The sequence below is a fragment of the Epinephelus moara genome, chromosome 12 (assembly GCF_006386435.1).
Source record: "Epinephelus moara isolate mb chromosome 12, YSFRI_EMoa_1.0, whole genome shotgun sequence".
NCBI classification, from domain to species: Eukaryota; Metazoa; Chordata; class Actinopteri; order Perciformes; family Serranidae; genus Epinephelus; species Epinephelus moara.
This window is the reverse complement of record NC_065517.1, coordinates 34,314,437-34,335,710: the sequence shown is the minus strand read 5'-3', so window position 1 is coordinate 34,335,710 and position 21,274 is coordinate 34,314,437. Positions and strand designations below refer to the sequence as shown.

General features: G+C 43.2%; 2 protein-coding genes across 2 annotated transcripts; both read right to left on the bottom strand.

The window, feature by feature from the left end:
* Positions 1 to 1,574: 1,574 nt before the first annotated feature.
* Positions 1,575 to 4,571, bottom strand: LOC126398680 (uncharacterized). Its single transcript, XM_050058222.1, has 2 exons — positions 3,602 to 4,571; positions 1,575 to 1,966 (listed from the first exon to the last, which is right to left on the bottom strand). The coding sequence occupies exons 1-2, from the start codon at positions 4,383 to 4,385 to the stop codon at positions 1,695 to 1,697; spliced, it is 1,056 nt and encodes a 351-aa protein (XP_049914179.1). The 5' UTR covers positions 4,386 to 4,571; the 3' UTR covers positions 1,575 to 1,694.
* A 185-nt stretch (positions 4,572 to 4,756) lies between these two features.
* Positions 4,757 to 21,254, bottom strand: clmnb (calmin b). The gene is made up of 10 exons (XM_050058221.1): positions 16,599 to 21,254; positions 16,132 to 16,193; positions 15,946 to 16,041; positions 14,059 to 14,142; positions 13,849 to 13,941; positions 13,492 to 13,718; positions 11,586 to 11,779; positions 11,166 to 11,248; positions 9,400 to 10,916; positions 4,757 to 6,929 (listed from the first exon to the last, which is right to left on the bottom strand). The coding sequence occupies exons 1-10, from the start codon at positions 16,699 to 16,701 to the stop codon at positions 6,803 to 6,805; spliced, it is 2,586 nt and encodes an 861-aa protein (XP_049914178.1). The 5' UTR covers positions 16,702 to 21,254; the 3' UTR covers positions 4,757 to 6,802.
* Between the last annotated feature and the right edge of the window lie 20 nt (positions 21,255 to 21,274).

Here is a 21,274-nt window from a genome sequence, read left to right as displayed (position 1 = left end):
TGGTCAAACGGTGTGCATGGGGTACATGCAACTCTGACACAAGGTATCCTGAGAGGCTGGGCGACGAGGTGTATTTTTTACACTTTAAACCACATCTCAACCGAGAAAAGTGTCTCCTTTGGATAAAGTTGTGTGGTAACGTTAGACCACAACATCAACTCAACGTGAATAAGATTAACAATGATGTCTACATCTGTTCTAAGGTAAGTCAACATTGTGTTTGAGGCAACATATTGTCACTTTGCTGGAAAGAAATATAAAGTTATCTTTAACATCTCTAGCTAACGTTAGCTAAAGTTAGCCTAACGTTAGCTCCTAGCTGCGTTGTTCATCATGTCACCTTGTTTGCTGGGAGTTCATTAGCCTATTTTGTTCTAGTTTTGTACTTTGGTGATCGTACATCATTGTTAGCTGTTGTCCAAAGGGCTCTAGTTAAGCTAACGTTAACTTCTGGAGCTTAGCTTCATTAACTTATCTGTAATGGCAGAGATAACAAAGGTTGGCAAACGTTATGCTGAATGATTCAGTGTAAATACTGTAGCACCAAACTAACGGAGAGACACTCTTGGTAAAGATGGTAAAAAGGCCGTTATCCTTTTCTCATATTCTGAGCCAAAAACCTTAACTTCAGTGGCACTTTAACTTGTTGTCTTTGATGGTGACGGCAACCAGATGCGGTTCACAAGCGTACACTGTGACCTGTAAATTTTGGCTTGTAATTTAAGCTTTTCATCAAGCTTCTCAACAATAAAATGATGAATATATCCCTCCAATGCGTAGTTTAGGCCCTTTTGGTTACTTCTCAATGACATCTGATCATTATGTCCCCATAAATCATCACTTGCCTCCTGCGAAATGCCGTGTACTGTGACACCTGCCATAGCGCCGGTCACTGAATGTTGATATTTTGTCCGAGTGAGTGGAGGGGGGCGTGGCTTAGCCATAGGTCAATTGTGCCATGAAAGCAAGGTTTTGTTTTTTTTCTTTTCCCCCAAAACATCGCTGCATTTCTGGGGATAGTGCCACAAAAAAGCACTTGTTTTATACCAAGAAACTGCTGCGTATCCTGTTGGGATAGTGCCATGAAATGCGGTTGTTTTCAACCGAGACGTCACTGCGTTTCCCACCGGAATACTGCTGTGAAAAGCGTCCTTTTTTGTACGAAAACATTGCTTTTTTCTTTTTTTTTACAAAGGCAGCGCTTAGGCTTCATGTCAGGATAGTGCCACGGAAAGGGGTCCTTTTTCTTTACCAAAACATTGCAACATCACTTTTTTTTTCTGCCTGCATAGTGCTGCAAAAAGCTGTTTTTTACAAAGACATAAATGTTTCCCTGTTTACTGCTGGTATTGTGCCACTAAAAGTGGGTATTTTAAGCCAAAACATGATCGTTTCCTAACCATAACCAGGTGGTTTTTGTGCCTAAATCTAACCACACATTAACCACAGCATTGTTGAAATGTAAAGTTTCAGTTTATCTGCTACATAATAATGTACAAATGTAACATATGTGTGGTTGCAGAAACGTACAATGCCAACATTTATTCAGGTGACTGGGTTGCCTGGCCTCACACGTGAATTTTTTCATTTCCACTCATCCTTCAAGCTTCTGAAACAAAAAGTCCATGCAAGAGTGAGAGGATAACTTGACATGGTTTGCAGCTCATTCCAGTTCAACAATTTGGCGTCCCCACCTACCCCGGCTTCAGGTTGCTGAGCCAGAAGCTCATGCGGCTGGCAGAGAGGCAGTCCTCCAGGGGCTGCAACTCGGCTTTGGGGAGCAGGAGCAGTGAGGCCAGCCGCTCTGTGTAAGCCAGCTGCACCACCGTGGCTGAGCAGTTGGTGTCATACAGCATCATCACCTCAGAGGAGTCGTCCCTGAACATCATGGCAACCTCCACGCTGGTCGTGGCATTCAGCTGGAAGCTCCGTGGCACTGTGTGGCGCCGCTCGAACGGCTGACAACCTGATTTATGTGTCATTAATAAAGAGAACAGGTTACGGATGAAATATGACAATAAATTGTCAAAGATAGAGGTCGCACACCTATAAAAAGCACCCGCTGTGTAAATTTACTACCACCAACTGTCACCAGGGAGCATCTGCTCTACATAAAAAAACAATGACTGATGAAGAAGCAGGTGCTCAGTATGCTGTGCAGTGGGCGGTACTGCACTGACACAATGAGCTCGAATTTAGCTGCAGCTCATTTTCATTTGAAGATGTTTTTGAAGGTGAATGTTTTTTCTTTTGCAGTGATCTGTCTGATTTTTCATACTCTTAAAGCTGGGGTAGGCAGAAATCTGGAAAAGGCAAAAAAAAAAAACGCAGTAGAATTAGAGAACACACCGTCCCCTGCAGTCTGCTCTCTCTGTCCTAAGCCCCTCCCACCAGGTGACCACAAGCATATGCACGCGCCTCAGACAGTAAGTATGTATGTGTTTCCCATTAATTGTACAACTGCATTTCACTCATTCACTCAGCCCCTCCTTGCCCCGCTCTCTCTGTTTATCAGAAGACGAATGAGACAAGAATTAGCTGCTAGCCATCCTATGGTTCCTCCACCTTGCTCCCCGCTGCTGTGGACAGCTTCCCTGGGAGGAGAGCGGGCACCAGCACAGAAAAGATGGCTGTAGCAGCTCAACTTTGGCGAGCGTTGGGTGTCACAGTTGGTTGGTGCCCAGCAGCAGTGCATGGTCTAAACTGTGTAACTGCAGCAACAGAAAGTTTGCTGATTGGGCCGGCAGTCGTAGCTGTCTGGTCCCCCGGACCTGGGGTTTGCACTAGCAAGATTCAGGTTGCTGCTGCCGCTGACTGGGGGTCAGTACTGCTGCCTGCTCTCCACCTGGTGAAGTGGTTTGTAGCGCTGGGGAGTAAGGCAGAGAACACTGTGATTTGAGGCTCTCGCTAACATTAGCTACATTAACATAATTGTGAAGCGGCAGCCGTGGGTCAGTCTCTAGAGCTGCTGCCCGCTCTCCTCCCAGCAAAGTGGTCTGTAGCGGAACCCAACTTTCACCATCTAAAGGTACGTGCATGCGGCGGTGAGTGAGGTGGAAGACACACTGTGATTTTAGGCTCTAGCTAATGTTAGCTACAGAAACGTTTACTTGAAGCAGCAGCCAGTAGCCTTGGTTCCAGTTAGCAGATGGCTAAACTATCAGCATCTTTCCATCTCTGAAACACTTCCCCAATACTGACATCTGTTTTGTTTTGTTTATTGACTCTCTATTTGAAAGTCTGTCTTCCTTTTTTGGTTGCTTTGCAGTGTAGGCAGTAGTTGCCAATACTGGAACTTTATGTGAGGGGACGTGCACGCGAATCTGGATTTGTACAACAGCCATTGGCCATAGTCTACCGCCACAGGCTAGATTTTCTAAAGCCTAAAAAACGGAGCCAAGAGGAGGTGCAGAAGCCAATTTTTCTCTCAGATCACTTGAATTTCAATATGCTGAAAGTTTATTGCGGAATTTTTGCCCAGTGACACCAAAATTATACTGCCTTCCCCAGCTTTAAAGTGCATGAATACTTCGCAACTTGTGTTGACAATACATATGTATAAAAACTGCACTTTTTAATCATCCATACAAGGAGACGCTACCTTTGAAATACACATAATTGTTAAGTTCAAGTTTGTCAGAGGCTTCCAAGTCTTTGGTCAGCGTGTCAAAGCTGATGTTGAGGGTGGAGGGTTCAGTGTGCTGAGGCCTGGACAAAAAGCTGTCATAGTCTAGTGAGGGTTTTCCATCAATATGTAGGCTGCTCCACACTCTCAGCTGACCCTCAGGATGAACCCCATCCTCAGTTCCATTCCTACCCTCTGGCCCATCATCTACATCAGCTCTGCTTCCAGCATCCGCCCCTCCAGTTTCCACCCCTGGCGTGGCACCAATCTCATCTTCTGTTCCAGGTCCAGCCTCAGACTCTGCCCTTTGGACTCCGCCTCCACCCCCTCCCCCCTGTTCAGTGAAGCTACGTTGCAGATCAGTAAGAGCTGATATGGTGGCCTCAACGCTCTCCTCTGTAGAGTTGGCTGCCAGCCCCAGGGCCTCCAGGGCCTGGCGCCGACTCTCGGACCCAGACACTCGGGACAGCAGGGCCAGAGCTGACGCCAAACCCAGAGGCGAGAACAAGATGTTGGGCTGTCGCTGGACTTCAGGCTCAGCGGCGGTTCTGGTTGCCAGGTCGCGGTAAAGTTCAAAGGCCAAGGCTGTGTTTAGGGCTGATGTGTTGAGGTGCTGATTGACCTCTTGTTCCTTTTGCAGAGGCCTGCTGAAGAGTTTCTCAGGCTTTGGTGGAAGCAACTCATTTGCGGCGAGACCCGTTAGCAACACCAGACATGTAAAAGAATACATAACAGCCATCGTCGCTTCTTTTCTCGCCATCCTGGCTCGGCGCTGCAAGTTGATCTCTCATAAGACCTCCAGATTTGGGGAAGTGTGTTCTTCTCATGGCTTTGTGCGGGGGTTGGTAGTGGTGTTGAAAGCGCATCGATCTCCAGGGGCTGAGCTTTTGACCCGTGGGTCGGGCTCCAAGCAAACAACAGCGGCATGTTTTTTAGTTTCTTAGAAATTCAGCAGCAATGAATGAGTGTGTGTGAGTGCGTGTGTGTGGACAGAGAGGACAGGGCACACTCATTCCCCCCCTTTAATACGCACTCTGGTCAACATGGATTTTGAACACTTATGCAACAGATTCATACTTAGATTTTGCTCTAGTTTCACTGTGTGCACACTGGTGATGTAACAAAGACACCGTACATGTGCCTAATATACAGTGAGGGAAAATAAGTGTTCAACACGCCAACATTTTCTTTCATTAAACCTATTTGCAATGCAGCTATTGACATGAAATTTACACCAGACATTGATATTAATTCAGTAAAACTACACAGATAAAGAAGTCCTAACATTTCAATCCAACAACAGAGACGACAGACATCTGGAGATATGAGGAGTCGGACATGTGCTGGAATGGGATTTTGCGAGAGATTACCAATACAGAGGGATCCACTGTTCTTCCAGTGCGTCTCACCAAGTTATAACTGCACAGAACTGTTGGTGGTGCTGCGAGGTTAATGTTGCACATTAGCATTAAAGTAAATGAGTGTACTCATTACGGGCATTGGCCCAAAGTTGGCTCAGGGTACAGAATGTTCTATGGTAACAAATGAATTTGGTCTCTGAGGATGAAAAGGTGTTATGAGGTCAGCATCAGATTGTTTGAACGACATGAGTTAGACCAGTGGTTCCCAACTGGTCCAGATTTCTCCTTAGTCATTCATTCAAGGTCCTCACAGTGTTGTGTTGTCTCTGCCTCCTCTGTGGTCATCTTGTCCGTGTGTCACTGTCACCACCATGGAGATCCCGCTTCGTCCCACCAAACTCGTGTGCTTCTTTGTCCAAATCAGATTCAGAATGTAGATCAAAACAGGAAGTGACGGTGTCCGAGTCCATCAACATCTCCACAGCTTTCCGTCGTCATCCGCATTTTCGTGCAGTCACAAGCTACAACATCTCCTTCCGGTTTCCAGCAGATTGTCTTCTTCATTTGTTTTTGGATACGGGAGTGCTGTTCTATTTTACAAGATGTGTAACAGCGACCCCTATCTTATAACAGTGAAAACACGGATTGCCGGAATATCTCGTCAATGGTGGGGAAAGAGTCAAAAATAACTGACCCACTTTTGGACCACGACCCACCAGTTGGGAAACACTGAGTTAGAATATCACACCAAATGTATTTAAAGAAAAAAAAAAAAAATGTTGATTTGTACGTCTGTTTTTCTTCTTTATATCATTTCATAAAGTTTCTTTAATACCTGTTTGCTTTATTTAAAGCAGAAATAATGATATAAATGTTTGATTGTTTTAAAAAAAAACATTTCAGTTGGTGTGTTCAAAACTTTTTTCCCTATGTTTTTACACTTTATTGCACATATATTTTTATGGTTGGAAATGTTACGATTCCGTTTGCTGTGCAATTTTACTGAGTTAATGTCAATGTCTTGTGTAAATTTCATGTGAATAGCTGCATTGAGAATATGTTTAATGAAAAAAATGTTGACATGTTGAATACTAATTCCCCCATTGCATCTACAGCACCTTCAAATAGAATATTTACAAGGCTGATTTCTGATTTGACCTCATGGAAAGGACCAGAAGATACATGAGAGTACAAATTATTATTTATATCTCATAGTCACAGAAAAGTCAAGTAAAAAGTCAACATTGTTGATCAAAACAATGACAATGTATACGTTCTGAGTGCGAAATGTCAAAGTGCTCATTAAATATTATCTGCTTAATCTCAGCGTGTCAATACAGCTTCTAATTAAACAGCAGGTCAGATGGGATTCTCAGCAGTCGACAGAATGCTGCAGAGACGGTCTGTCGTCTGAGACAGTCTCTGCTGTGATGCTGCGCTGCCTCCATGTGGTCGATAAAGTCAACTGAAATTGAAAGGAGGATTTCTGCCAGAAAAAATAAATCAAACAGAGAATTTTGGACATGCAGAAAAAAAAAAAACCATGTCTGATAATTTGAGTTGTGTGAGACCAAGTATCTGACAAACTGAGTCATAATGGAGATAACAGCATTCATGTGTTTTATCTGAAACTATAACCCAAAAGACAAATTATTTCTGCTGGCAGCGAAAAAGCAAACACAATCATTAAATGTTGCCTTGAGGGAAATTTAGTGACACAGATAAAGAGTCAGCCCTGAGTGTCCTTGTTTGGCTCGTTAGTGGGAACTGGGCTAATAAGCATATCTTAATAGGGAGGGAGCACCGCAGGAGAGACTCAGAAGTTCAGCTGAGGTAGGATGAAGCAGCAGAAGAGCAGGATCCACAGGACCACGAGCATTTCCAGCTCTGATGGGGTTATGTCACAAGAGGCGGCTGAAGAGTGAAGAGTGAATCCCTCTGCTCTGTTGGAGAGGAGATAAAACACAGGAGTGATGGATTCAGACTGGAAATAGGCATTTTATGGTCATGTTTATTATGAAGAAATAGAAAGTAAACACAGCATGTTAAAGTGTTTTTATGTGATTCTGTAGCTTTCAGAAGTGTTCCTGATGTATTCAAATCCAAAAAATCTAAAGTTTGGCTTAAGTACTTATATTTAAGCACCAAATGCTATTTGCCATGCCCTTCTGAAAACTTTTTCTCCACATGACCTGTGTAGGCTTCTGCATGATGTCGTTGCTGCATATAAACCGACATACTGCTGTGGATGCCACCTTAGTTCGGCTCTGAAAGTCACTCAATAACACAAACTAAACTAAATTTAAATGCCTTTATTTTATATGGCAATACAGATAAAAAAAGACCAGTGCAACCCTAATGAAGACCCGTGAGACACAACGCCTTGGTCTGTTTTTTAAATCTATATTTCCATGTAAAATAAAGGCATTTTAATGTTTTCACAAACCCTACAGTGTGTCTTGTGTTACCGGCTCACCTTTTAAGGGCGGTGTGAGGCTGTGATGTGTGCTTCAGTGTGTGTGTGGAGGAAAGCAGCTCTCTCGGGTGTCATGGTGAAGACGCACACAGCAACGAGTGATGATAGCAGTAGAATAATGTTTACTTTGAAGGGACGACCCCCATGCGTGCGCGCGCACACACACACACACACACACACACACACACACACACACACACACTAACCAAGGCAGCGGCCAAAATCACCCATTTAGCTCATTTAACCCTGTGTTGCTCGTTCATAAAACGTACAGCCGGTCTTGTGATGAACCGGTCGGAATGTTCGCTCACGTTTTCTGGGGTTAATGTTAGCAAATAAATTAAAAAACAAGTTCCACCAAACCGACCCACCCCCCCACCCCACCCCCGTATCGTATCAAGCTAACGTTAGCTAACTACCGACTAACCAGATAATATTAGCTAATTGACAAGCACTTACTGGGCAGAATGGCTCTTCAAATGACGAACAAAGTTTGAAGTTGTCGCCTGGCTGTCCGAGATGTTTATGCCGCATGTCTTGCACTGTGCTGTTCGTCTTTTGCCGTAATAATGGTAATTCCGAAAGCCGAAGACGATGACTCTCGGTACCCCTCCCGCTGACATGTTGATGCCTATCTGATATAAGAGGGCCTGTTTCTCCAATAAACACGTAAGGTACGTAGAGAGGGCATGACTGATTGACAGGGTAGTGATCCAATCATGACAACGCCATTCTCAGCCTGCGCTCCTACCAGGTAATCAACATTATTTTTTTAATTAATTTATTAATTTTGTATTCTAACCGAAAACATGATGTGAATAACACTCAAGTCATTCAAGTCATCGTGTCTCAAGTCAAGTCAAGTCCCGAGTCTTTAACTTCCAAGTCCGAGTCAAGTCTCAAGTCTTTTATTTGTTGTCAAGTCAAGTCACAGGTCATCAAAACAGCGACTCGCGTCGACTCGAGTCCAAGTCACAATGACTCGAGTCCCCATCTCTGGAATTAAGTGTCTAGATAAGCTCAGGGCGTGAACGGCACCCGAATGCCTCGCCATCCTTCCTTTTGCAGACTGGTCCAGACTGCTAGAGGCTAGTTACCAGCTACTGACCAGCAAAGCTAAAAATAATGTTAAAAAGCCAGCCTGTTCCCAACTACGGTTCGGAGCCGGTAAGTTGACACCGAGAAAGAGGTTACACTTGGATTGAGGGTCTGGTACTGGCATCTAGAACGGTGGCTCTGAAACTCGCATGTGTGCACGTCTAAAAACGGCAGTTCTCCAGCTCTACAGGTGGATGTTTTCTCTTGTTTGTTGCCAGCCGGCCACCATTGTGTCAGTTCAGCATTACATCACCCACCAGCGGGTGCCTTTCTTTGTCTGGTTTGGTGCAGTGCATTGCGGTAGTTGTTGGTTTTCTACCTCTTGAGCAAAAGTGATGCCACAGTCCTCTTTCTCTGTTTCCCCCAAGTAGCACAAATTTCAATTGGGTATGTGTGTCTTTCTACTGCATAGATAGTAGAAAGTGTTTGTTTATGAACTAGCTCCTGGCCTCCTGTCATTTAGCATGAGTGGCCCTTGGGCAAAGCAAGTTAAGTAGATCAGTGGTTCCCAACTGGTGGGTCTTGGGTCCATTCTGAATGGACCGCAAGTGACTCCCAAACGTGTCAAGTTCGTAAAAAACATACTTCATTTTTAAGTACAGTGAATTTCTGGCACTGCACTTTTATTTTGAAGTGCCGTTTCCTGCCGTAGAGTCAGTGACTAATGGACAGCTTCTTGACAGAGACAGCAAACTAGCTCGATGACATGGCCGAACACAAGTATGACGCTGAATGTATTAAACTGTGTTGACCTTGAACTAATGGCTAAGGAGAAATCTGGACCTCATGGCTGGACCAGTTGGGAACCACAGGAGTACATCATAAATGCCATGACCTACCTGAATGATGGAGAAGTTGCACCATAGGCAGGAGTCCATCGCTCACCATCATGGACGTTAACACCTCCATTAGTGTCATTTTTTTGGGCTGTTTCATTGGGATGGTCTGTTGTTGTCGCTGTCTTCTCAGTGAGCTTATGTCTTTTAATCCTTAATTCCCTGTCTTTCTCCTCTTCTGTTCTCACTGCTTCAGAATCCACTGAATTCATGACTTCAGCACTGTATCTGTCCTTGTCTTCATCTTCACAAGTTAAATCTTCCATTTCAGGGGCATCGTCTTTCCCGTCATTTTGTTCTTTTGCATGAGTCGCTCCGGCCCATCTTGCCCCACATACAACCTCGTCAGTTAATATTTTTTCATTTACTCCGACCTTAAAGCTTTCTGAGCTCACAACACTCTGCTGACCGTCTTCCTCTTTTACACTATCCTCTTCCGCTTTTTCTCTCCCTAACATTCTGTCCTGGACTTCCTTAAATATCGTCACATTCTCTGCCTCATCTTCTTCGTCCATTGTTTTCTTTTCACTCACTTGTCCACATTTTTCAAAAAGCCCTCTATCAGTGTCATCCTCAACCTCTGTCTTCCAACTAGCTGCTTCAAGAAGCTTTGTGTTCTCGGTTTCATCCACCAGAGCCTCTCTTTCACCACATTTCACCAATCTAGTATTTTCTGTCTTCTCCTCCTCCTTCTCTTCCTCACAATGATTGCCATCATCATTACTCTGTCCTCGAACAACTGTCTCATCTTTACGTTCCTCTGTGCTGTCTTCCTCTGGCTGCACGTCAAACACAGCTATGCCGTTTGCCGTCTCTCTGGAACTACTTTCATCTGTGTCCCTATCAAACGCCCTGTGAAGGACTGACTGAGCCCTGACTTCTGAATCAACATTTTGTTCCAGTGAGCCTTCTTGATGTTTAGATTCGCTGCCGTTTAACGTCTCAAATATCTCCAGATGTGCCAACTCTTCAGTCTGCTGTCCGTTCAGGAGCATTTCTTCCTCTGTTTCCTCCTCAACTCTTGGCACTTGTCTCTTCAGCTGATTATACGGTGGGAAAACCTCTTTATTCAGATCCAGGATGTAGCTGTAGGCTTCTTCCTCATCTGAGTCCAGTGCTGACAAGTTGTAGATTCCTTCCTCTGAGCTCAAAGAAAAGTGACTTTCATCCACTCTTGGCTTGCTGTAGCTCTGCTCCGCAGACGCTTTCTCCATCCATGATCGGATCTCCGGGCTGCCAATGCCTGCATCCAGCGGACTGGGTGGCTGTAAAATGCCTCGACTCCTGCTTGTCTTTTTATTGAACGGTGACGTGGCCTCACTTGCAGAAAGCAGGGTGGTGCGGGGGCTCCCTGAGGATCTTCTGGCCCATCGTTTCCACAGTCCCTGCTCACTGGACTTCTCCATGCCTTGGAGCAAAGCTTGGGCCTCTGGGTCATCAGCGAGGGTCTTTCCAAAGCTGACGGAGTCAAGCGATCCAAAATTTGGGATCTCAAGAACTCCAAGATCTGCTGTATGACACTGTAATGTAGAGTTTATTAGTGAGAGTTAGATGGAAGATTGATACATCACCTAGATATTAAAGGACAGGTCCAGTATTTCATTTTTTTAAGGTGTTTATATGACTCTGTAGCTCCCCGTCTGTTCCGTCTGGCTGGTGGTAGCTTCATATTTAACTGACTGATATGAGTATTGTATTAATTTTATCATCTAACGCTCAGCAATAAGGATGAAAAGCAACAATGCCAAACTATTCAGAGCCGTACTAACCTTGTCTGTGCCTGAGTAATCCGTCAGGAACATGGACACATAGGTGATGATGGACCGCTCATCTGGTGAAGTGCCCAACACATCTGCGGAAAGAAGAATAGACAGTTTTCACACGTTAGCAAGGTGGACTGTTACTAAAGAGACCATCCTGCTGTTGGAGGGCCAGTTTGAGCCTCTGTGTGGTACTGAAGATACAGTCACACTGGCACACAGCAATGTTGCTCATTTCTGGCAAGATCAACTTCTGAATTGGTTTGCAAGGTGTTTTTGATTAACTTCTACGACCTTTTAATAGGTGGTATCATTATACCTTACGGGCCTCTAGCACCTACGCTAAGTGGGCAAAGGTGCAGAAGGGTATTTGTCTTTGTGGATGAAAATGGGTCAATGTGAAGTCCTTTCTACTCAGCAAGTCTTTACCTTCAGGCTCCAGCAGAGGTGGAATATCCAAACTGTGACTGGCTATCGTGAAGGCCAGCTGAATGTTTTCTCTTGGCTCTCTGGACAGACTCTCCCTCAGGTCAACCAAGGCTGGGTTTAAAGACTTAATCATGGCCAGGAATGCCAGCCCACTCCTCCAGCTCTTCCCAAAGTCATGCACGTCCACCCCAAACCTGCAGATTTATAATTGCATAAAAGAGAAACATAACTTCAACACAGTCAGATTATACATTTTGCTTCACGCACTGTGGTTGTATCAAGCAGCGACCTCTGGGGCAAAAAAATGAAGACAATACAGAAATGGCAAAAACTGCAGTTCCTCTAATGTCCACTTGAGGCTGGCTCCAAGAGCAAGTCAATCCTCATAGACCTCTATGTTAAAATGCTTAACTTTACAGCAGAAATAAACATGTTTACAGCCGGGTGCAAAAAACAGTTTGGTCTCTGTAGCTAATTTCAACATTCATGACAACTGTACAGGGGTGAATCTTTAAAGAACTCACCTGTTTAAATGTTGTTATGGCTTAAAGTTAAGCAATACGTGGCGGCTTTGAGTGACAGGTGGGTGCCATCCATTGACAAGACATTACTACTGCAACAACGTTGGACAGGTAGCGTAGCCTAAACTCATCACGTACAACCACTTTGTCAGTTATTTCATTGTCAGATACCTGCGCACAAAGGCACCTTTCGCGGCAATATGATATGGCGATGGGCGGCGTCAGCTTGTAACACCGCTGGAAACAGTGTCATATAAAGACCAGAAAAGTCCCTGTATAGTGGGTGGGAGGGGAGTTGGATGGGTCCAACAAACCCCGGACTTTCACCTGTGAGCCCTGTGTTTACTTTCTATGTTAAGCCAAAACCATGATGTTTTTTTTCCTAGATCTGACTACATGTTTTTGTTGCACAAGGAAATAAACGTAAAAATTAGGTATTTTGCCAACACTGTAAGTGTATTTTGAAAAAGACTGTGCCCCTAATGCAGGATGATACCTAGCGTGTCATATTTAGATGTTAATGTCCACTGGCAAAACGATGATATTTGACGAGCTGGGATGCGAATGCATTTGTTAAGCTAACATTAGCTAAGCATTAGCTCGCTAATCACACTAATATTAGCTTTGACTTACTATTCTTTGTGCAAATTCAAAGGTCGGCAGAAGATGAAAGACTGTAATTTTCAACCCATAGGTTTTGCATACTGCAGGTTGTTTTTTGTTGACCATCGTGTAGTTTTTGTATGTCTCTAAAATTATCTTTGGTATAATATTTTTCCAAATGGCGCTCAGTAGCTTAATGTTACTTCCTTATGGTTCCCTTCTGCAGCTTGATTGGATGCTTTGATTGGTCAAACAAAGTGGATCTGGTAGTTGAGTCTTGCTGGGAATGTTACTTGATTCAGGAAATGAAGGGGAATAAACTGATCCTTGATACACTTAAAATAACATACTCTTAAATCTTTAGACTTGGGGTAGGATGTCAAGTGTTTTTAAATCAAAAGGCTCCAAGTGGAGTCACAAATCATTGGTGCTAAAGTCCAAGTCAAGTAGCAAATCTTTTTTGATTTTGTGAAGTCAAGTCTAAAGTCATCACACCTCTGCTGTAAATGCACCATGCTAACCAAGCTAGCAGCTAGCATTGGGGTTATCTCCACCCTCTTGTCCAAATATGGTCACTTCTAGCTCCAAAAAACCAAGATAACGACTGCCAAAATGCCAAGCTCGAGGCTTTAAAATAACAGTCCACAAAGACAAAGGTGACGTCACAGTGGCTACATCCATTATTTTATACAGCCTATGGGATGTAAAGGTATTTGCTTTGGGTTGAGAGGTTTTGTTGACAAAGATGGCCCTGTAAGCGCTTGGATCTTTTTCAGACTCACTTTGATGTGCATCTTTGGACCCATTGCAGGAGAGTTTTGATTGCTTTCCCGTGGTACTTTGGCTTTCTGGCAGCCTTTCTGCCTTTGCTTGGCAGGGTGCTGCAGGAGTAGCTGCCAATGTCATTTGGCTGGGGTGAGAGGTCGCCGGAGGAGGGGTAACTGCTCATTGATAAGGAGGAGAGGCTAGAAGACAAATGCCTCTGGAGGCCTCCCGTCACCTCCTTTACCTGCGTTATTAGAGTGAAACAGAGGAGTGTATGTAAGGTCAGTGACAACGACAAACACCCGGGTGAGGTGTGAAATAAAACATGAACACATCAGCATGATAGATGATGGGATAAAAAAAAAAACACCTGCCTGGAAAAACAGGATCATGTTCCAGATTAGGTTCAAAACAACAGCGGGAAGCCCATCAGCAATACCGGAGGCATCGATGCCAAGCAGCTTCACCTGAGGACACAACAGGGAGGAGACGTCAGCTGAAATCTAGTCTGTCTGGATTCAAATGTAACTGTAATACACGTCAAGGCAGTATCACTGTGTTGACTTGCAAGTTAACACACTCACATGTCGATCATCCAGGAAAGCCAGGGCCTTGGAAATATTGTTCAGTCTGAAAATGCGGTGAGACGACGCCCTGAACCTGTAAAGCTAATAAAAGATATTACAGAAGGAATGTGTAAGCAGGGGCAGAGATTTCCCCGAAGACATCTGAAAGTAAATGTTCTTCTGTTGGCTGACAATTCAATTCAGAGAAGTGAAGACCACCTTTACTCGTCCTTGTTGGAGATCCTTGATTTGCAATTAAAGCAGCCCAGATTATTATGACTTGAGTGACGTCATTTGGAGTCTGCACAGAAGCGATCGGGAAGTGGAGCTGCAATCAACTTCCTGCCCATTCACAGGTCCAAGCAAACTGACTGACACCCTCAGCTGTGAGTCTTGACCTTAATTCCCTTTTTTATAGCATCAAATAACTAATTAGAACCAAACTTATCAGGACAAATGAACACATGAATTACATAAAATGACCAAGATCATCTCTGGGGAAAATGTATTTGACATCTACTTTGATCTTTCAGTTTGGCCCATGTCCCATCCACAAACATGAAGGGGGCAGGGTTTATGAACTATTTTGCAGCCAGCCACCAGGGGGCATTCCAGATGTTCTTGGCTTCACGTTTATTGAGCTCCATCTTTTTAAACAGCCTAACCTTTGGATGTATAAAGAGAACTGGATACAACGTTGGAGACAGGGCCCCGTTGATTCCTATGAAAGTTAAGTAGCCAAAAAGTTCGACTTTTCTCAGGAGTAAAGTCTCCAGATCATCCACATCTTTGGGCTCACAGAGCAGCTGCAGTGGACACTTCCACCATTTGAGAGGCTAACCTCCACCAACCAAGCCGATACTTCTAGACTGAAAATGTTATCTGACCAAATGGATCAAATCCCGACAGTGAAACTGGTCATTTTGCATAGTTGGAGAAACACACTTATTTGCTTAATTGCTGATAGTTAGATGTACTGTCATATACGCAGTAGGCCTATATGAAGCTATACGCCAGCAGCTGGTTAGCATTGTCCAACGTAAAGACAGTGAACAGCTTGGCACTGTCCAAAGGAAACACAAAAAATAGCTATTTTTAATAAAGTTTTTAAGTTATTTTTTGTTGCTTTTTCTTGGCCGCGCTTTAAAGGGATAGTACACCCAAAAATTAAAATTCAGCCATTATCTACTCACCCATACGCCGAGGGAGGCTCAGGTGAAGTTTTAGAGTACTCACATCCCTTGCGGAGATCCAAGGGGAGAGGGGGTAGCAACACGACTGCACCTAATGCAGGCTGATGGCGCCCCAGATTAAAACGTCCAAAAACACATAACTGAAACCACAAAATATCTCCATACTGCTCGTCCGTAGTGATCCAAGTGTCCTGAAGCCCCGACATAAAAAGTTGTTTGGAAAAACATCATTTGAACTCTGTTTTTAGCCTCATTGTAGCCTGTAGCTCTGACTGCCTCTCTGTGCGCCATGTGCTTGCACGCGAGACCAGCGAAAGCACGTGAACACACATGGGATGTGAGGACTCTAAAACTTCACCTGAGCCTCCCTCGGCATATGGGTGAGTAGATAATGGCTGAATTTTCATTTTTTGGTGCACTATCCCTTTAATGGTGCTGGTAGGTGGATTTTGTTACCTACAAACAGAGCCAGACTACTTTTTCAATCTTCTTTCCAGTCTTTCTGCTAAGCTAAGCTAATTGATGCTGACTGTAGCTTCATATTTGCTGTACAGACATGAGAAAGTTATTAATCTCCAGCATTATATTTTGGGTGGAAACAGAGTATTATGAGTTTTCCTATAGGCTCACAAACACTTCCAAATGAACCAGGGACACATTGGATAACTTAACAGCACTGTACTATATTTCCACTGTGTAACCTGACTCTTACCAGCTTGCATCCGGACAGCTCCTCCAGCAGAGCCATCAGTATCCTGCCATCCTGGATGTCTGTGAACAGGTTGTGCACTTCGACCGGAGGATCACGCTGGAAATAAATGATAAACCTTAGCGGTGACTGTATTTATATGAGCTAAAGCATAATGTGACAGTAAATCTGTATTGATTTGTGTCTTACTCTCTGCAGGAACACATTCATCCACCTGGTGAAGGCTCTCGTCCGCACTGCTGTCCTCTCATCTGGGGAGAAACAAGGACACTGAAAATATAGTTTGACAACTGAATGCAGTATTTTCAGTTGATTTAAAAGAGATTTGGTGTTGGATATGTTGGACAGAATGTAGGAAATGGCACATAAGTGTTAACCCTAAGACTTCATAATTATTTTACTGTCCTTTGTATCATTTATTTTACATAAGAATATTTTAGCAGTAAATCATCAACAAGTGAAAATAAATGTGCATGATTGGGCAATCAGATGCATCAGTGCCAAGAACAGCTACCTGGAGAATGACTCAGGAAATCTAGTTAAGAGACAGACGTTGAATTGTTTAAAACCGTTGTTTAAAACTCTTTTTACAGTACAGTAAAGTGACTTAACATGTTATTAAAAACAGTATCAAACAGAGTTTCTCTTCACAGTACCTTGAGGCTGCTGCACACGTCGATCACTGATCTCTCCCTCTGGTTTGTCTTGTGAATCTGTGTTGGCCTTGTCCTGCATTGTCACATAACTCCAGTCACACATCTACTGATGATCCAGTGTGGTGATGAGACGGGACAACAGTTTAAAATGTCAGACGCTTGTGGTAATTAGAGGTGCTCTGAGGTTTCCTCACAGACGGAGGATGAAGCAAAGGCAGAGTGAGGCACTGCGCCTTGCCTCAACACGCTCTGAGCTGTTGATCAACTCTGAGCTTCACTCCACCTGAATCCTATTGGCAGGCTGTGGATCATAAAACTATGTGAAGGCGGTCACGTTAACTGTTCAAATGAAGGAACAGTGTGGTGGGTCACAGGTGTTTGGTTTCCCTGCAGAGGCCTGTTATAAATCTTACTGATTTCTCATAACTCTGACATCAGCATGTTCAGCTCACACTGAAGGAATGAGACATTTGGCAGGAGTGAGCAGATGTAGAAAAATGTTTTTACTAAGAATATTTCACGGTGTTCGCACATAAAAAACGACTTGTGTTATCTGTAGTGATGTCTGAGAGCAGCCAAGTGGACTTTTTTTAAATTATAATTATTGTTTTTCAGTTAAATATGGGACTGAAACTGCTTTTAGACCTGCCGCACATCTTGTCCCCACCACCAACAGCTGCTGTGCATCCCAATACCCTCACTACCACACCATACAGTATGCCAGAAATAGATTTAGTATGCCCAAATATATTGTATGTCAATTGCAGTGTGCCAAAAATACCAGGATGTTCTACTACATCCGGTACGATTTTGCAGTCAGGTTGGTTCTGACATTGGGCGAGAGGCAGGGTTCACCCTGGACAGGTCACCAGACTATCACAGGGCTGACACATAGAGACAGACAACCATTCACACTCACATTCACACCTACGGACAATTTAGAGTCACCAATTAACCTGCATGTCTTTGGACTGTGGGAGGAAGCTGGAGCACCTGGAGAAAACCCACGCTGACATGAGGAGAACATGTCGGAGCACCTGGAGGAAACCCACGCTGACATGAGGAGAACATGCAAAATCCGCACAGAAGGGCTCCGTACTAAAAGTGAAAACAAACAGTATGAGATTTGGAATGCACCCCTGATGTCCTTCCCACACTACAGACCTTTCAGGCATTGTATTCTTTATTAAACAGTGACATTAGACCAGGGAGACTCAGCTTGCTTCTGGGGACAAAATGACAGGAGGGGATGGTCAGCATGAGATGAGCCGCACCTTAATAATAAACTGTCCTGTTAGTCTTCTATTCTGGTGCAGAAGTCAACGATAATGTCACATTGTAGTGATGGAAGACTCTATTTTACATGTTGCAGGGCACAGGCAGTGAGGAAATGTGCAAATGTTTCAGTCCGTGTTGGACTGTCCTCAGTGCAGCCCTGCAACATGTAGAGTAGAGATTTTTGAATGTATGTTTTGAATGTGTATGAGTCTTCCTTTGATACAATTCAAAATGACACGAGGTCAGGAGCCAGTTAATAAATAAACCTTGATAATTAATACATGAATAATTACCCTGGGCCTCTTTCAGGGGGTCTGGAGGAGCCTCCCGTGGCACAAACTCTATTTTGATGTTTATTTTATGCACTATCTGCACCTTTTTATATTCCAGCTTTCCGAAATTGCTTAGACACTTAGTGAAACTGGGATCCACCTGGGGTCTCTGTGTACGTAGGCACACAGCGAGACCTCAAGGATCTGTACGCCACTTCCCATGCAAAAGTTGTGATCTATAAAAACAGACTTGATGAAACTTTGACCCATGCTTATGAACAGTTTGGAGACGGGAAATTGGCGACACAGATGGTGAAGTGAAAGCCTAACTGTAGAAATTGTCAAACATTTTTTGGCACGCCATTTTTGACTTTTGTCCATACGTACATTTTCAGTATGGATCCTACGCAGTTGACGCCCCCGGTCTTGATCACCTAGTACAGCTTTTTCATTAGGTTTCACACGTTTTTTCAAAACAGCACAGGCACTGTTGGATTGACTATGTTAAACAAAAGGAACAAAGGAGGACAAAGACACGTAAATATATAAATAATGGATGTAATAAAAATTAAGAAAATGCCACTTTTTTCTTTTTACAGTATTTCAACAGGAGAATGTGTAAAAGGTGCAGAGTGCAGCAGGCCTGAGTAAATGATCTTTGGAGAAAAGAATACAGTGAATGCTGTCAGAGATGGGCAAAAATACATCAAAATGTATCTTGATACAAAATACAAAATACTCCTCAAATAAATGTATCAAAATAAAATACAAAATACTGGTGCCAGAAAATGTATCAAAATAAAATACATGTATTTGGTATTTTCAAATACAGAAAATACTTTTTTTCTTTTTCTTTTTAGCATCGACCCGCAGCTCTATAGGTCACTCTGTCAGTCCCTGACCAAAAATGCTCAAAATTTACATGTTGCAATTAGAGACCATGAGTAACTATGCCAGAAAGAACAACCATGATTCATCCATTAATGGCGTGATAGTAGCAAATCTGGTTGCAGCTATTGTAAATCTGAGCTTGTTTTCTCACAATTTGGTGTAGGCTACCCTAAAATATTATTTACTGATTCAGATTTAGATTCAGACAACTTTATTGATCCCACGTGAGGCAATTAATTTGTAGCATACTCATCCCAAGCATCAACCACAACAACATACAATTTCCTATGTTATGCACAGTCCAGTAAAACAGACCACTAGGTCAGTGAAGGGCACATTGAATGGCCCAAGTTTAAAAAAACATATAGATAAATATATTTAAAAACAAATTGGTAAAAAATATTGTTACGTCCGATATTATAAGAATGTGTAGCCTGTTATTTTTGTTTTTTGATTCGTGGAGAAAGTATTTTGAGTATTTTAAATACAAAATTACTCCACTCAAAAGTATTTTGTTACAAATTACATTTGCTTTTTATCGGCCTTATCAAATACAAATTACAAAATACTCAAATGTAATTGAAATACGTATTTTAAATACAAGTAATAGAAATACTGCCCGTCCCTGAATGCTGTGATATGCCTGCATGTACTTGTTTTCACATACTATAAGCACGCAGGGCTTATAGGGACCCCATTACTGAAAGAGAAACACAGCAGGGGCCCCCACTACATATATAAAATGCTTTAAAAAATGTGTGAAACCAATAAGAGAGTATGGACACATTTGTAAGGAGACTGCTGCCGTGCAGAGAGGGTGATGATGAAGATGAGGTGGATCCCACATTCTTAAGTGTCGTAGCAATCAAGAAAAGGTTTTTTAAGTCTTATCAGTAATCAAATCCCTGAACAGCAGCTTGTAATCCTCACAGAGACGATGTCATGACCCTGAAAAGTTATCATGACTGCAGTTATATCATCTTTCTTCTTTAGACAGAAACAGATGATGCTGCATTGCTGCAAATGTTGAGCCTGGTTCCGCTTCTTCCCCCATCTACCTTCATTCAGATGAACAGGGGGCTAAAATCAAAGCCAACACTGCGTCTTGATAATGCTCATTTATATCACCTTTAATATATCTAAAGTCAGACTTTTCTGTCCAGTTTGGTGACTCGCAGCCTTTGTAAATTGAGTTATTAATATCGACCTCCAGAAGCTGCTGAAGAAGCACGTCAGAAAATACTTCATCCTTCATGCCTGAGATTTTCTCAAACGCTGCTTTACAAAACTAAACAATGCAGCAACACGCTCTCAAATTGCTCTTAATTTTCTGTCAAGAGAAAAAATAAGAGAGGTCGACTCTGGAGGCAGCAAACATTCTCAAACCATCTAAATCTGCTCTCACCAGCTGTGCTGAATGATGAATCCCACCTGATTAGAGGTCACCTGTTAGCAGAGGTAACGCCCCCTGAACACTGTATATAATGGTGTGTTCATTTTGTACTCGGAGGTCCGAAGTCGGAAGTGGGAATGACTTCACCTCCGAGTTGACAGCAGTTTTTGTTTCTAGTTGACGACGGTGGACAAGTTGGAAGAAAACATGGATGCCCGCAAGAAAGTCCGGCAGCCATCTTGAATTCGTAAGTCGGATTTGATGCGGTTGCTCCGAGTTGGAAATACGATCTCAGGGTGCGTTCGAGTTTAAACTTCCGACTGGGAACTGGGAATTTCCGACCTCCGAGTACAAAACGAACGCACCACAACACCTGTCCTCAAGCGCACCCTGAGATCAGATTTCCAACTCGGAAACTCGGAGCAAACCCGACTTACGAATTCAAGATGGCTGCCAGTCACATACATAGTGAGTAAACACTCTAATAAAGTACTGTTTATAACAATTTTATCTTATTTGTTTTACATTAGGTCAGCCTCATCTGCGTCCATGTTTTTTTCCGACTTGTCCACCGTCGTAAACTAGAAGGCAAAAACTGTTGTCAACTCGGAGGTGACGTCATTCCCACTTCCGACTTCCGAGTACAAATAAAAAAGCTGAAAGGAGAAGAACTTTAACAGTAGTAACCTCGACATTCTGTGAAATAAACGTATACAATGTGAAAGTGATTTTCCAGAGTGCTGGGTCTGTCAGGATGGGGAGATTTTCGAAAATATTTAAAGGCCCGTCAAATCTGAATTTAAGACAGTTTAAGGCCTGATATTAAGAAAACTTTCTTTAAG

What these genes read in the sequence shown, in the direction of transcription:
- LOC126398680 (XM_050058222.1), bottom strand. Translation starts at nt 4,385, where the DNA reads ATGGCGAGAAAAGAAGCGACGATGGCTGTTATGTATTCTTTTACATGT. An exon ending in CAATTATGTGTATTTCAAAG is followed by an intron (nt 1,967 to 3,601) that starts GTAGCGTCTCCT and finishes CACATAAATCAG; the next exon opens with GTTGTCAGCCGTTCGAGCGG.
- clmnb (XM_050058221.1), bottom strand. Translation starts at nt 16,701, where the DNA reads ATGTGTGACTGGAGTTATGTGACAATGCAGGACAAGGCCAACACAGAT. An exon ending in ACGTGTGCAGCAGCCTCAAG is followed by an intron (nt 16,194 to 16,598) that starts GTACTGTGAAGA and finishes GTTTCTCCCCAG; the next exon opens with ATGAGAGGACAGCAGTGCGG. An exon ending in TGAATGTGTTCCTGCAGAGA is followed by an intron (nt 16,042 to 16,131) that starts GTAAGACACAAA and finishes ATTTATTTCCAG; the next exon opens with CGTGATCCTCCGGTCGAAGT.